The following is a 17,467-nucleotide window of genomic DNA, read 5'->3' as shown; positions in this document are numbered from 1 at the left end:
CTTGTTCTTCATGGACCAAACTTGCCGAAATTACGCTTTCTTTTGGCCATGGTAGAAAATGCTTGCTCCTTTGATTCCACATCTTCTTTTGCCTTAAGTTTGGTTTCTTCTGTCCTGCATAGAGACCACATTTCACTGAGAGTGGTTGCTTCCTTTTTGGCATATATGCTTGATGTGAAGTTTCCCCACTCCTCAGGTAGAGCATTGAGTACTACAATTGTCATCTCTCTGTCAGACATGACTTCCCCAAGCTCTTGAAGTTGATCTCTCATTTTAGAGATTTTCATGAAGTAGGGAGTTATTCCTTCCTTTGTTAACTTCATCTTTTATAATTCATTCCTCAGAGATATTACTTCTCCGGTTGTGGATACCGAAAATAACTCTACTAGCTTATCATAAATTTCTTTTGATGTCTCAAACTTGGAGACAAAAGGAAGGAGAGAGTCTTTGATTGATTCTATCAGAATCCTCTGAGCTCTTGTCTCATCCTTATTTTAGTTGGCTAAGGCTTGAGTTTGTTCCTTAGAAGGGGCAATGATATTCCCTTTGACATGTTCAAGGAGTTCATTCTCCTTGAGAAGTAGATCAATCCTCTTCTTCCATGCAAGAAAGTTATTGGTACCTACTAATTTATTGCTTTCCTTGCAAACCTACCAATTTATTCAAAAGGGGACATGTACTTGATAGATTTTGAGATGTGATGGATTTGCTTCCTCCTTGAAGACTTGATGGCTTGATGTACTTCAAGTTGCCTTCTTCAAGTGGACTTGCTTGATGATGAGATTTGTTTGATGACTTGGAGCTTTATGTAGGTCCTGCGTCAATTTGCTCTTCTTGTAGGTGCCTTTATGCAAGGCTCTTCTTCTTGCTATGTAGACCTCCTTGATGATTGATGGATTGTAGACCCTTCTTGTCCTTGAAGTGATTGAGACTTCTAGGCTTGATGCTTCAACTTTGTAGGTGCTTCTCCTTGATGAGTGTTCTTGAGTTGCCCTTTCCTTGATGTGTTAACCTTCGCTCCGATACCATGTGCTAACCTTGCCCTTTACTTTTTTGTTAGCTTATTCTTCTTCTTATTAGTGCATATGTGTGTACTTCATGAAACTGCTACCAAAACATAAAAACAAGATGTTGGCTCTCTGCCAGGGCCAAAACCTCTCTTCTCTTGAAGGAATATCCTTTAGTGAATTTCTCTTATTGAAGCTTCTATTGATCAATGCCAAACCCGAGACCCCTGACAAAGAGATCCTCCAAGCACAAGTTAAGTCTTCACTCCTTTCTGCACCATATACCCCGTCACTTCTTTCGGCACTTTGTTTCCCGGCACTTCGTCCTCCTTCGTCCGGCTATGTGATTCACCTTACCCTCATGCCATCACAACTGCAGACCAACAACCACTTTTAAGAAAAATCACTACTACATAACATTGGAAATAATAGTGTTTATGAACCACCTCTTCGACTCTATAATCTCAAAACAAAGTGAAGTGCGCATTCGCCCCTGCTATTTTTTGTTAAACATCTTGAAAAATATTAACACTTGAACATCATATCAAAGAACACGACTTTTCACTACAGTCACTAAGATTAATATTTCTGACAATAACAAGTTAAGTTTGTAATCAATAAAGTGAGAAAAACAATATAGTATATCAATAAGGTTTTAATTATAAAAGCATTATATTATTAGAATCATAAAGTTTCACATTATATTAAAAGGGTGATATATATATTTTATAAAAAGGAGATTTTAATTTAAAAAAAGTCTCTTATTATCCAAAGTTCAACAAAATAAAAAGAAAGAAATGAAGAAGAGGAACAATAAAAATGTATATCTAAAAAGTCATATAAAGTTAAAAAAAAGAAGGGAGGTGAAGAAAAGAGAGGATATATATATATATATATATATATATATATATATAAGAAAAAGTTAATAAAGGGTATTTAAAAAAGAAGAAAAAGACAAATATTATATAAAGGGGATATATATTATATAAAGTTTCATAGAAGTCTATATACACGTACAATGTTTTGAAGGTCATAAAAGAAGAAAATAACAATATTTTATTATAGAGATTAAGAAGGGTTATCTTCAAAAACCCTAATTTCATCTCAAAAAAGGCAAATGGAGTCTAATTCAAAGGGAAAGGATTTTTTTTTTTCCAATAAAAGTATTCCAATTGCAGATTGTAAATTAATTACATTAAAAGGGAATACCCAAGGGAAGGAGATTAATATCACTATCAACACACGTAACGAGGAAAATTACATCAATGTTGATCTGGCTAATCAATTATTAATTCTAGAGTTAAACATAGGAGAAAGAGCATATATTTTTGGCAAAAACCATGTTAAAAGAATTGACGTCATTTTGGGTCAACCTTGGTTTAAAGAATTGGGTACGTTCATGTTAAACTTAGAAAAAAAGATTTTGATGTTTCCTTACAAGAGGAAGATGACCACCTTCTAGGATGTGACAATGAAGTCAAAGCTAATAAAGCCTTCATCAGAAGACTTTAAGGATATTTCAGAATTAATGTTTGAAGATAATAAAAAAACTATACCAAAGAAGTAGAAAGAGCTTGAAGAAGTCATTTCCAGTAAAGACAGAAATTTCGCGTCTTAGAGACCGCAATGAAAAACTACTGGAACAAGTCAAGAAAGCTAAGGCCATAAAGAAGGAACTCAAGATGCACTTGTTGGAACAAGAAGAAGAAAATTTTCGTTTAAAGAACCTTAATCAAACATTATTAGAACAAATCAAAAGTTTAAAAGATGATGAGGCTACTAAGAATAAAATTGACAATACAACAAGCGAATAGGTTTTACGCCTAAGAATCATATGTAGAAATTTCTGTTTTCCCACCCCGGTTTTCAGTTTCTCCTTATTTCTCCCATGTAGTTAAATGCCCATTCCCATAACCATACATTTAACAGACTGAAAAAAAATAAATATGGCTGAAAACACAAATTCTGGAAATTTTTCAGAATGCTGGAAATTGCAGAAATAAAAATCAGCAATTAAAAACAGCCATTAAAACACATTAAAACACTGATATTTTTGGTCAACTTGACCCTGGAAAAACCCCCTACAACTCTTGGGGAAAACCAGTTTGAGAGCTCTTCTTTATTTCTGAAAATTGCCTTTTTACAGTGAGAATTATTCAGCAAAAAATCAGCAAGCAAATTTACAACTTATCTCCTTTCCCGTGCCTCACAGCAATCTGGAAATTACAGCAAACAGGACAACAATAAATGCTGTACGGCCTCCGTTTTGTGTGCAGAAAAATCAGCAAACTGCTCCTCGATTTTTGTGCAAAAATCTGCCTTTCACTATGTGCTGAATCAGCTGTACAAATCTGCTCAACTGCTGCCTTGGAATGTGTGCCAAGCTGCTGTCTCCTTCTCCTTCCTGCTCAGAAATCTCTCTTGCTCTCTTGCTCTCCTTCTCCCAATCTGCTCATGAAAGAATGAATGACCTTTTCCTCCTTTTCCTCCTTTAATATAACTCCAAGTGACTTTTGGGTGATCTCTAAATCCAATGGCTGAAATAGATTTAGATCAATGGTTGAGATTAAATGCTCATTTAAATCTCACTTTCTATTTTTTAATTCACCCCACTTTAATAAATACCCACTTAGTCATTTATTTCCAAAGTCACTTTTCCTTTCTAATTTTTCATTGACTTTATAAAAGTCACTTTAAAATTAGACTTAATAACTTTATCACTTAAAGTCACTTTTAAATTAGATTTAACTTTATAAAATTATAAAGTCACTTTAGGAGAAAAATTAAATTCTTTTGGACACTTTTCCCTAGGCCAAAGATCAAAGCCTAAGGGAACCACCTGTCCTCCGGTACCAAATTTCAACATCATAACCAAAACCTCCTTACACAAACAAATAAGCTTAAATGTGACAAGAAGTCACTAAATGACAAGTTAGAACAACTTCAAGAAGTAACATCAAAGTCTCCAATTGTTTCTGTCTAGGTTGAAGAAAATGGAATGAATATCAATCCAGTGAATATCACAACTCAAGAAGAAGACACATCAGTTAAACAAAAAACACACTTAGATGTTGAGATGAAGGAAATTCCAAGTGAAGATTTTGTAACCAACTCGAGGACATTGGAACCTAAAGTTAATTAGAATCTTGCCACACAGATAATAAGGGAAACCAAAAAAACTATTTATCTACATCCGAATCACAAGAACATACATTCAATCAATCTATGAATCTGTATCACTCAGAACATAAACAACAAACTTATGTCCCGAAGAATATTGAAGTGTGCACAACTCAGTCCTGTGATAACATGTTAAATTATGGTATGTTCTATGCTTAGAGCAGTTTACTTATTTTTCTTCTTATTACCCACAAATTAGCAATCACATATACATTAAGTAAAGTGCAGATAGAACATTAAATGATCAATAGAAAACAAGCCAAGACAAGAGACACAAGATGTGGCGGCTAGCCAGGGACAAACCCCAATGCGGGTAAACCCTTTGATAAAATCTTCTTTTATCTTCAATAGTTCAGCAGAGAGAAATAGTACAAAATCTGAATTTTGTAATTTTATATTAGCAGTAGCAAACCCTAGATCAACAAAATCAAACTTGGTCAAACTAGTTGAAATTGACTTCTAAAATGCTTGGTCAATTTCTGGTCAACTTGTCCTCGAACAACCTGAAGAAACAACCCTTGCACAACCCCAAAAGTACAGTCAATTTGCAGATTTCTGAAGTTAACTTGCAGCCTTAAACTAGGGCAGTCAACATTGGTCAAACTAGAGGTCAGATCACCTTGGTTTTCGTGCCAAATATTGCGGCCTGCCTAGGAGAGGCAACCACACCCATTCCGCACTTCTGGGTGGTCAACGCTGGTAAAAGAGATAACCTGCTGCCCTAGCGTCCTTCTTTTTGCGTCTTCCTTGCCCTAGGATGTCTTCCTTTCAGCCACACACGTGAGAGAGAGAGGCTCCTTTTATGCATAGGAGAGAGAGAGAAGATGAGTGAATGAATTGTCCAAATGAGGAGAAGGCTCCTTGTATTTATATGCAAACGTTGAGGGTGAATAGACATGACTGTTGGGCTTCTGAGCTTACATAAGTTTGCTGGCTGACCTTGACAATTTGTCCATAATCAAAATAAATTCATATCTTCATAAATACTTAACAAAATCGGATGATCTTTAGATCAATCCTACACCTTTCGATGAGAGGAATCTAGGAAAAATATCAGAAGCCATAAATAAGGTGATCCACATGGAGTTTGGCCCTAGTTGCCAATTTTACACTCCCTCTCAACTAGGGAGAACTTCATCTGCAGTCTGTAGGACCGTTGCTGCTATCCATCCATTAAATGCACTGTCCTGTACGACTTGACCCCACTCTGCTCTGCTTTGCTCTGCTCTGCTCGAACTATGAAGAAGAAGAAATGATCGACGATGTATCATACCATCCTCCATTGATCCGAAGTCAGTGTCAGATTGTGAAACACTCTCACTGATCCCAAATCAGTATCATTGATCCCAGATCAATGGAGGTCATCCTAACATAGGGAGTACGGTAGATACAACGATGCGTCCATCTATAGTACTACTATGGTCCATATCGTCATTTCCTTACTCATTGATAAGATGAGAGGTACTTCCCATGAGTCTTAGACTGCATGGGTAGGATGCCTCGATAGGAGAACTAATCATCCTGTCCACGGGAGAATGAATCATCCTGTCCAGTGGATGCCACGAAGAACTAATCATCCTGGCTTACGGGAGAGCTAATCATCCTGCTCCATAGTCGCAACGGAGAACGAATCATCTTGGCCCACAGGAGAACTAATCATCCTGTTCCACAGTCGCCACAGGGTGTCACATGGGAAGGTTGAACCTTTACCAGGGGATGGTGAGTTGCCCTGTGGTCACATGTCGCTCCGAGAAGTACCTCGCACCCCCTGGAGCTCCCAGAGCTCAATACATCATACTCGACCCTCATAAGAGGGTCTTTGATTGACACCAAGTCGTTCTCGGAAAGTCAGGAATTTGAACTTTCCTAGGGGCTTTGTCAAAATGTCAGCGACATGTTCATCTGTACCGATATGTTGGAGCCTTATTGCTCCGCGCTGCACCATATCTCGAATATAGTGGTACCTGATATCGATATGCTTAGAGCGATCATGAAATACGAGATTCTCTGATAAATGGATCCCGCTCTGGTTGTCACATAGGATCACGGTGGTATCCAATGTAAATCCAAACAGCTCACTGAAGAGCTTTCGCAACCAGACTGCCTCACAGGAGTCACAGGAGGCCATGCTAGCAGCAATGTATTCTGCCTCGACGGTGCTCAAAGCCACCGACTTCTGCTTCCTGCTCATCCAGGATATCGAGGCAGATCCCAAAGAGAAACAGCACCCGAAAGTGCTCTTTCGGTCCACCACACTGCCTGCCCAATCAGCATCAGTATACCCAAGTAGTTTCACATTTCTGACAGTGTATCTCAACCCATGAGTGATTGTGCCACGAAGATATCTCAATAGATTCTTGGCACCAATCTAATGTGAGTGGTGAGGCTCAACCATATGTTGACTGCAAAGCATATATTCGGACGGGAGTTCACTAAGAACATTAATGCTCCGACGAGTTGACGATACTTAGTAGCATTTCGTAAAACAGGTCCGGCAGCACTACTGCCTAACTTCTTGAAGTCAAGCTTCATTGGGGGAGTTACGAGCTTGCAGTCCACCATGCCAAATCTCTCCAATATCTTCATCACATATTTTCCTTGAGATAAGAAAATCTCCCCTGGTTTTTGCTAGACTTCCCGTCCTAGGAAATAGTGCATAAGTCCTAGTCTTTCATCTTGAACTCAGAAGCCAACTCCCTCTTACATTCGTGAATGAGAGGGTCTGCACCTATTAGAAAGAGGTCGTCAACATATAACACCAGTGTGAGAGGCTTGTCATCTATAACCTTAAAGTAAAGGTTAGGGTCGGGTTCACTCCTAGTGAATCCCAACTTCATCAAGTAGCTATCGATCCTCTCATACCATGCTTGGGGTGCTTGCTTTAGCCCATAGAGAGCCTTCTTCAACTTGCATACATGAGATTCTCGATCATATATCTCAAATCCTTCGGGTTGCTCCACATAGACTTCCTCTTTGATCGAACCATGTAAGAACGCAGTCTTGACATCCCTCTAATGTAGGTTCCATCCTTGCGAAGTAGCAAGGGCTATGATCGAGCGGATGGTGGTATATTGGGCAACAGGTGCAAATATATTATCATAGTCTATACCTTCCTTCTGGGAGAAGCCACGAGCGACAAAACGAGCCGTATACTTTTTTGCACTTCCATCAACTGCATGCTTTATCTTGCAAAGCCATTTTGAAGTGACAACTGCTTTGTCTTGGGGTCTGGGGACCACATCCCAAACATCATTTTTCATAATGGTTTCATATTCCTCAGTCATAGCATCCTTCCATACTTGATGTGTGACAACATGTGTGAATGACGAAGGCTCATTTTGGATGATCGTGCTCATGATGGTCAGGTATCCCTGATACCTGTTCAGCTTCTTACTTTCACGGAAGGTTCCTTTGGGTGCAATGTGTCCTTCAGCTTCATCAAGTGTCCCCCTAAGCCATGAAGGCCTCTTCCTAGAAGAGGAAGGCTCTTGCGGAGGAGTATCCATAGGATCCATAGGTTCTTCCACATTGAGCATCGTCTCATCTTCCTTTTCCTTCGGTTCCCTGGTGGCAGATTCTTTAGATCCCCTTAAAGTAGGAAGATTGTCTACTTTGCAAAGAGCCATATCTTTGTCAAAGGTGACATCATGACTGATCTCGACTTTCCTTTGACCAACTACATAGATTCTATAGCCCTTAGTATTTTCGTTATAGCCCATGAAGATTCCTTTCTTTCCAGATGCACCCAATTTATTCCTTTTCTCTTTAGGCACATGAAAATATACAGGGCTTTCAAAAATTCTAAAATGAGATACGTCAGGTTTCTTACCGGTGAACATTTCTTCGGGAGTCTTATAACCGAATGCTTGATGAGGGCATTGATTTTGTACATATGCGACGGTATTTGTAGCTTCGGCCCATAGTAACTTCGAATGTCTTTGATCATGGAGCATAGCACGGAAAACTTCCACAATTTTACGATTCTTCCTTTCCGCCACACCATTCTGCTCAGGAGTATATGGTTTAGTAGTCTCCCTCTTAATACCAGCCTCTTTGCAAAAGTAATGAAACTCATTGGATTTATATTCAGTCCCATTATCAGTCCTTAAGGTCTTGATCTTCTTTTTGGTTTGATTCTCAATCAAGGCTTTGAAGTGCCGAAACCAGGAGAACACTTCATCCTTCTTTTTCAAGAATTATATCCAAGTCTTGCGAGAATAATCATCTGTAAAGGTGAAGTAATATAAATATCCTCCCATAGAGTTCACAGGCATCATACCGGATATGTCTGAGTGAACCAACTGCAATAAATTGGAGGTCTTGCTTTGGCTTGAGGGGAATGGTCCCCTTTTGAGCTTTCCTTCGGCACATCCTGGACATACACCTTCCTGCTCTAATCTGAACTCGGGCATCCCGGTCACCATTTTTCTTACATCAGGTAGAACTTTATAATGAAGTTGAGCAAACCTCCGATGCCATAGTTCAGACTGAAGAGACGTCTCACAAGACATGACACCCAACGGACTTCCTCCGACATGATATAATGAATCAACTCGAAACCCAAGAGTAAAAGCATATTTAAAGTTCTTTTTCCATACACGTACCTTGCCATTGCTGTAGGCCACCTTGTAGCGTTTGTCTTCCATTGCCAAAATGGACACCTGGTTCATTTTGAGATCAGGTACATATAATACATCTTGTAAGTGGATGGTATTACCCTGATTCAATTGAAGAGTGACATTTCCTACGCCTTTCATGGGATATTTTGAATTATCTCCAAGAACAATTTCCAAGTTGGTTTCCTTCTCTATCAGATTATAGAGAGCTTCTTTGTAACCAGTGAAGTGCCGTGAGGCACCACGATCAATAATCCAATTTCCCAGCGAGTCCGGGGGAGCAGTGGTAGATAGAGCTGCTGGTAGATGATATTCATCTTGCTTATTGTTAACAATGTTAGATTCATACCTGGAATTTCTTGCCTTCTTGAATGGTTGTCCTCTTCCTTGATTTCCGACATTTCTTTTACCTCTGCCATTTGACTTGCCATTCCTTTGATTGCCTTGAGAGGGATTTTGATCATCGTCCTAATGTGAGTCCTTTTATCAAGGCACTCCCTTGAATAGTGACCCATTTTATTGCAATTGTAACATCGTCCTTTTCTTCCACCCTTTGGTCCAACTTTTCCTTTGCATTTAACCCCAAAATTGTTTCTTCTTTTAGTATGAGAAGAAAAGGCAGAGGGATGACCTTTAAGTATGGGCGTTTCTTGCTCTTCCATCCTTGTTTCTTCTTGAATGCATCTGGCTATTAATTCCTCAAATCCAGGAATTACGTTATTGTTGATAAGAGTAGTCCTGAATATATACCATTTAGATGGTAGTCCTCCAAGAGTTGTGAGTGTCATTTCTCTGTTACGAATTGCTTCCCCAATAGATAGGAGATCGTTCTTGATCTCAGTGATCCTTGAGAAATATGCTTGCATACTCTCATCTTTGCCCTTCTTAATTTCCTTCAGCTTATTTCTAAGAAACAAGACTTGATTTGCATCATTAACTTTAAATAAACTCACCAGTCTATCGTACATTTTCTTGGAGGTGTTTAGCTCGGAAACATAGGCCACCAAGCACTTGTTGATAGAGTCCCGGATGATCTTTCTTGCTTTGACTTCTCCCTTGGTCCATTTGTTCCTAGCAGCAGCGGATGCATTTGATGGAGGCTCAACAATTCCGCCTCTCACATGGTCAAACACTTCTTGTTCTTCTAATGTTAGATCGAGCGACATCTTCCATCCGTGATAGTCAGAGTTCTCATGGAGTTTGTCTTCAACAGGGAAGTGTGTTGAGGACCCCATGATTTCTTTCAGATAGCCTTGCCAACCTTCTCTTCGGTGATTGCTCTTGCTCTTGCTCTTGCTTGGGCTTTGTCTTCACCTCAACTTTGATACCATGTTAAATTATGGTATGTTCTATGCTTAGAGCAGTTTACTTATTTTTTTTTACTATCCACAGATTAGCAATCACATATACATTAAGTAAAGTGCAGATAGAACATTAAATGATCAACAAAAAACAAGCCAGACACAAGATGTGGTGGCTAGCCAGGGACAAACCCCAATGCGGGGAAACCCTTTGATCAAATCTTCTTTTATCTTCAATAGTTCAGCAGAGATAAATAATACAAAATTTGAATTCTGTAATTTTATATCAGCAGCAACAAACCCTAGATCAGCAAAGTCAAACTTGGTTAAACTAGGTCAAACTAGTTGAAATTGACCTCTAAAATGCTTGGTCAATTTCTGGTCAACTTGTCCTCGAACAGCTTGAAGAAACAACCCTTGAACAACCCCAAAAGTATAGTCAATTTGCAGATTTCTGAAGTCAACTTGTAGCCTTAAACTAGGGTAGTCAACACTGGTCAAACTAGAGGTCAGATTACCTCAGTTTTCATGCCAAAATTTGTGGCTTGCCTAGGAGAGGCAACCACACCCAATCCGAACTTTTGGATGGTCAACACTTGGTCAACGCTGGTCAAAAAGATGACATGCTGCCCTAGCGTCCTTTCTGCGTCTTCCTTGCTCTAGGACGTATTCCTTTCAGCCACACGTGTGTGAGAGAGAGAGGCTCTCCTTTTATTCGTAGGGGAGAGAGAGAGAGAAGATGAGTGAATGAATCCTCCAAATGAGGAGAAGCCTCCTTGTATTTATATGCAAACATGGAGGGTGAAAAGATGTGACTATTGGGCTTTTAAGCCTACATAAGTTTGCTGGCCGACCTTGACAATTTGTCCATAATCAAAATAAATTCATATCTCCATAAATACTTATTAGAATCAGATGATCTTTAGATCAATCCTACACCTCTCGATGAGAAGAATCTAGGAAAATAATCAAAAGCCATAAATAAGGTGATCCACATGGAGTTTGGCCCTAGTTTCCAATTTTAACATAATAGTTCATCACAAGTTTCCAATAGATTAATATAGGATGGTCAGATCCTTCCTCCGTGCGACAATTTTATATATCACTCCAAGGATCATATCAACTTGTATTGACAAGGATGACTGTCCCGAGACGATAAGACATTCGTAGTAGAAAAATAGATCAAGCCCTTCCATCAACAAGCTTTGAGGACAAAGCTTTTTGAAGAGGAAGGCAATGTTTTGAATATAATTATGTAAAAGTAATAAATATAGATAATAAATAATAAACATAATAATATGTAAATAAGTAATAATTAGTTAAACAAAAAAGCATGTCTAAGGAGACATGACCGTTCATAAAGGAACACGTGCTTGGTATATAAGCAATCCCCTCACTCTCAATTGTATCATCCTTATCTATACATTTTAATATATATTCTTGTATCTCAATGGAGATATTTATATTCCAACCTTCTGGAGTATTTAACTTGAAGAACGAATTTTGTTCTTTCCATCCAAGCTCTCTAGAGGGTCATAATCACATTTGTAGGGTGTGCGTTGAGAGCCATGGACCTCCACCATAACAGACAGAAGATAGCCATGCCATGGGATCCTTTAGCACCATTCATTGCTCGCTTGTGTCTGACTTATTGATGATGATGATGTACTTGGACCACTTTGCCCAACCGACTACATACTTGCACCACACACTTAGCAGTTGGTCTAGGGGCCAAATGGGATTTTATCTCACCTTGGGACAAAGAAGGGCTTGGATCATTGTTCCATCCCTTGCATATGGGACACATGCTTGTTCGATTCAGTTCGAGACCCATGAGGATGCTTTTGTACCCCCATAGCCACTTGGGAGCACCAGAAGTCATTTGCTTGGAGATCAAGGGGCCATCCCCTTCATCACTATTTTTTGGAGCCCTTCTATTCATTCTAGCACATGTTGGACTTCATTTGGCCTTCCAACGACCCTTCTACCTACTTGTCTATCATTTTAGTCCTCTTGAGAGGTTGATTATTCTTATTATGCAGCTATTTGGTGGGTTTGTCACCAAAGTGTTGTTATTTCCACATTATTTTATTGTTAGGGGCATCATTAGGCCTAATTTAGCCATTCAAACTCCTTAGAGTAGTGTGTAAGAGAGGATCATTTCACCTCTAATCATCACTTGGATTGGTATCTCTTTGTAAAAAAAGAACTCCGACCTGCTACTGATGAGCGAATTGGAGATCAATTGGTGCATTTTGATGTTTGGATATTTGTTATTTGTCTTGGAGCTTCATTTTTGCAAGCCTAATGGATGGATATAATCTTCTTGTCATGTAAGTGCTTTGTTTATGCGGATTTTTTCATGTAATTTTTCTAATGTTTGGAACGCTATGCTTGGATTATTTTTGTACCCTAATTGTTGATGCGAAATTCATAATCACATGTAATCTTGGCTCGTTGTATATGTTATTCAATTTGGCAAGAAGATCAAATGTTTGTAGGGTGGGTATTGAACTTTGACCTTGAAACTCCATTAAATATACACAACGAAGAATAAATCCTTGTTGAGACTTTGTAGATGCTTATCTAGAGCATGCAAAGTTGCAATAAGGCTCCTTGATAAGATAAGCTTCTCAAAATTGAACTCACTTTGACTCCATTCTCCAAATTGTCTAGGCATTGATCTCAATCTTTGGTGGTTTCTTTGAAAATCTCTCTTTTCCTCATTTTTGCTGCCCTAACCCTGGACGACCTAGCTAGGGCATGAACAAATGCACTTGCTCAACGAGTTGGCTAGGAATTGCATTGGTGTGTCCTCCACATGCCCTCCAAATTTGAAGTTGTTCCCACAGTCGGTTTATGAGATACACCAAGCCCTAGCTTCAAAATCCTTTGGTTCTTGGTCCTTTTGGGTTTGTGCCGTTGCGGCCTTCAAAGGGATCTATTTTGCTAGAAAAATCAAAGGCAGTTCACCAATTGTTGATCCCTTCTTCTCCCTTGCTTGGCTTAGGCCTTTGTTTGAAGTCTCACCTGAAACCCTAGGCTTTGCTTGGGTCCTCTTGGGCTTCTTTGTGTCCCTGCATCTTTGTCATTCCTTATCTCACAAGGCCACTTAGAAACCTTATTTCGAAAAGGAATCTTAGGTGTAGGGCATCCGTCATTAAGGAATACCTCTAATCCCTAGGTCTAGGCATCCCTTGAGCCTTTGTTAGAGAGCCCTTCACCTTGCTTCTAAAGAAAACAAACCCTATTCGTTGAGCCTCTCTTGTGAATGGTCCCTAGAAATCACTACCTATCCTATCATTGATTCATCTTCCCTAGTGATTTCGTTATGCCAGGACTCCTCCCATCGGTGAAAGTCTGTAAAGGGCAAGGGACATCGACTGAGGTGACAATGGGTCCTTGTCCCATTGTATCCCACTTGATCTAGTAGTAGTCCCTTCAGAACCCCTCCTAGGACCCTTGCTAAATTGAGCAGTAACATGCCCCTTGCTCAACTTTAGGGGGAAGTTGAGATATTTTGAATAATTGTCATTTGTGGGCACATGCCAACCTACTATGTGTGGTTGGGTTCCTTTATGGGTCAACCTTTGGGTAGTTACACCCATCATTAGACTTGTAATTTTACAGTGAGGTCAACCTATTCTCTTGCTTGGGTCTAGCACTTTAATTGTATGTGATTGGTACAAATACACACTAGTCACACCATATGTAATCATCTCATTTAAGTGAGTTTTCTCATTCTTTAACTTAGGGCACTATATGTTGTGTTTCTCATGTTAATGGTTTTATCTTCTTTACTCACAAGGCACTATCTAAGTCACATGACATGAGGACACGAGACACGAAGGACCCGAAAATTACGAATATCTGACATGTGACACGATGACCCGTTGGAACATGACACAAAGGACATGTTATATATTATATATTTATAATATATATTAGAAAATATAACAAATTAGTGAATTACATATAAAATATGAAATATACAAAACATTTAAATGATGATGATACAAATTCAATCATATTGCTAATGCTTATAACCAAAATAGCACTAAGCACAATCCATCTCTGAACCAAAAATACATCAACAAAGAGGCCCTAATTGGCTTGTAGAGTAAAAAAAGACCATGCTACAACAAATAACTAGTACCACATATCATCAAAATCACTGCCTATATTTGGATTCTCATAATCAATATGACCCTCTATGCATTAAAATAAGATAGAAAAAACTTAACTTGTCAAATCGAGATTTTGCTTGAGTGATGGCTACATTTTTACTTGGGTCATGACAAAGGAGTTCAACAATCGATGCTACCAACATCGAGGTACATACAGGGCTTGGTCCTATTAATTAAATGCTAATTCCATACCCTCATACATGAAAAACTGCGATGGAAATGTTACAATCCCCCCAACTTTTAAATCTTGAAAACTGTTAAGTTTGTTGGATTTTGAGTGGGATCTAAAATTTTACTTTCTCCTTTTGAAATCCAATGAGGTCGGAACCGCTCTCAAACATGGTAAGTCAATTAATGGTAATGTTTAAAAATTAGGTGCTAGGATTTTCATCCTTTTACTTTGAGAATTTACCATTACCGTTATTTGTATAACATTAAAAGGGCATGAACAAATGCACTTCCCAACACATGGAATCCCTTCTAACATTGCTTAATTGCCCTTAGCTGCACTTGAAAACCTTTGAGAGCTCCAAACCTGTAGCTTAATTGTGTGAGAATGGGGCAATAGAGAGATTTTAAGATGCTTTTTCTTTGGACACAAGTTCAAGTTTCAGGACACCAGTAGGGATAATGTCCAACATGAGTCCAACTAGTGTCCTGTGATTAGGGCATGAGTCAACATCGTGTTGGAGACTTGTCACATGTGTCGTGTCGGGCATGTGAAATACGTGACACAGGGGTTGGGGGGGGAGGACATGCCATGTTACTTAGGGTGCTATTATATTTTAGCTTGTTTTTCTTATTGAATGTGCATTTGTTGAAGAATTCAAGGTAGATCCTCTAGCTCATGATTTCTAACAGCAAATACCTAACAATGTAACCACTACATTAAATAACTCAATATTACATCACTTTACTACTTAGACTTTACTGTAGCTGCACTTTATCTACCCTCCTATTTTCAAATTTGTAAATATTCTGTTGTTAATATGAGATGTATTTTACAAAAAGAAAGGCTTTATTGTACTTCTAGAGAGGAAAGACTAGGCTCATCTCAACTTTAAAGCCAAGACGACCAAGCTGTTGGTGAGTCAAGCTAGTCCCAACAATGAAGTTTGAGTTATAATTATGACAATTTTATCTAACGAACTTTGCTTCATCTTGTGAAGCTTGAAGTTTGGTCAAGCTTCTTACATTTGGAAACATGAGTTTGTGTGAAAACCCCAAGATGTAAGAAAACTTGCATTTTTTGCTTTGCTTGAGGTTGATCATGCATAAGCATGTAACAATGTTGCTACTTTTGTCCTGAAGACTTTGGGTTTGAGGGTGTTCCTTTTCTTACTCCTGGTAGGATCAAGGTTGCGGGGGAGCGCCCCCCCTTCTCTCGAATATGCTCCTGATTATGTGCACCCTTACATGCTATGTAGATGAAAAGTTGTAACTTGTGGACTTGTGGTTGATGAAGATTGTAATTACTAGATGATTGATGTTATATGGTTTAATCCATGTTTTTATGCTTTTCATAACTAGTTCATCATTCTACATGCTTTTGTTGACATATATGCATCAAAATATATACAAATATATATGATATAAAATTCGCTTCTGACCCGAGAGCTTTTGAAAATGTCGCTCTCCACACCCACTTCCTACTTCCGCGCCCGTTCCCAAGCAACCTTAGGTAGGGTGAGAGAGCAATAGGTGTTTTATTATCTTCAGTTTGTCCTACATTAATTAAATGAATGAGAACTAAAATATTAGGGGTAATCCTATAGACTATACAGTAGCAAGACCATTCAACTGTCTAATACAATGAAGAAGACTTTAGGTTATCTTTCTTTTGAGAAAGCAAATTCATACACATGCAAACGTGGAGTAACCAAATTGGAATTCTTTACCTTTCGTCAGAAAATAATCTCTTAGCTCAAAAACATTGCACAACAGAAAACTAGTATTACTGATGGATACGTTCTCCTTATTCAATGAAATATTTTCAGCCAGAATGTCTGGCTGGGATTTCATAAATGGCTTGGGATACTTCTTAATTTATTTTTCCCTTGCATTTTTGTGTAAAAGTTATTTGAAAACATAAGCAAAGGCAAATTGAAAGAAATATGTTTGAAATGACGAACTTCAAATTCCAGCATTGGGTTTTTTTTCAAGGATTGCAGTGGTCAACATAAATTGTTGTTCTACTAAAATGGTTAAGGGATTTGAATTCTAAAGATGTAATTTAAGAGAGTTTTTGTCGAAGTTCTTGTCATATTGCAAAAGATAAACCTCTAAATATCTCTGAGCATTTATGGTACAAAACATAGTATAAGCAGGCAAAGATGTGTACAAGGAATATTATCCTTCCACTTATGTCAATTTTTATTGGCAAAGGTTAATTTTAACTAAAATATCATTTTTGTTATACACAGGATGGGGTTTCACTCACTGACAATTTAATTCCCTAATTGTTTTGTATATTCCATTTCCATCATAATTTGTTTATTCTCTTTATTGTCAACCAGGAACTGAATAGTGCGGCAGAATTTATTTCTCTATATGAAGAATTGATGCCAGTGGTGCAAACCTTACCACAAGTTTTGCTCCACAAGGAAATGATTGTATCAAAACTCCTTTGCCGGTTGCACATGCAGGCTAAGCTTTCCCTTGAGCCTATCCTCAGGTACAGAGAAATGATTTTGTTAGCTGTTTTGAGTAGAATGATTGCACATTTCGCAATTTACGTAGGACTTGTTATCTATCATCTCCTGCCGGCAGAAAACATGCTTACTATTCAGGAAAGAACTGCATTTGAAATGGTATAATTTTTTCGAGGCGTACATGATATCTGGTACTCGGATGTGGGAATGAACATTGGGTGTGTTAACGTACATGTAACAAGTAACGTTTGGGGGATGATTCTGAGGGGATTCCGAAGGAGGCACTCATTTTTAATCTGTAAATTACTTGCATGTTTCCGATAGTTGTACCAAAGAATTTATACAGAACTTTATAATTTGGTCATTTGATGATAAAAATATATATCTTTCAATAACTAGGTGGAACATTTGTCCTGTAAATCCAATTATAATGTGAGAGTGAGTGAGTGGATCCTCTAGCATTGTTTTATTAACTCTAATCAAAATACCTTAAATTATGATAGTCTGGTAAACTTGCTCTAGGTT

The 17,467-nt window shown here is 38.4% G+C and overlaps 1 protein-coding gene across 1 annotated transcript in view; it reads left to right on the top strand.

The window, feature by feature from the left end:
- LOC149210713 (uncharacterized) overlaps positions 1-17,467 on the top strand; it is a 294,028-nt gene that overhangs the window by 78,012 nt on the left and 198,549 nt on the right. Inside the window, 1 exon segment of the mRNA XM_089396762.1 lies at positions 16,808-16,965. Coding sequence (XP_089252888.1) covers positions 16,808-16,965 — 158 coding nt within the window.

This window comes from Pinus tabuliformis, chromosome 1_2 (assembly GCF_031772625.1).
Source record: "Pinus tabuliformis cultivar Carrire ecotype Pingquan chromosome 1_2, CPIR1, whole genome shotgun sequence".
Lineage (NCBI taxonomy): Eukaryota > Viridiplantae > Streptophyta > Pinopsida > Pinales > Pinaceae > Pinus > Pinus tabuliformis.
Note: the sequence above shows the minus strand (reverse complement) of the source record. Positions and strands in the feature narration are given on the sequence as shown.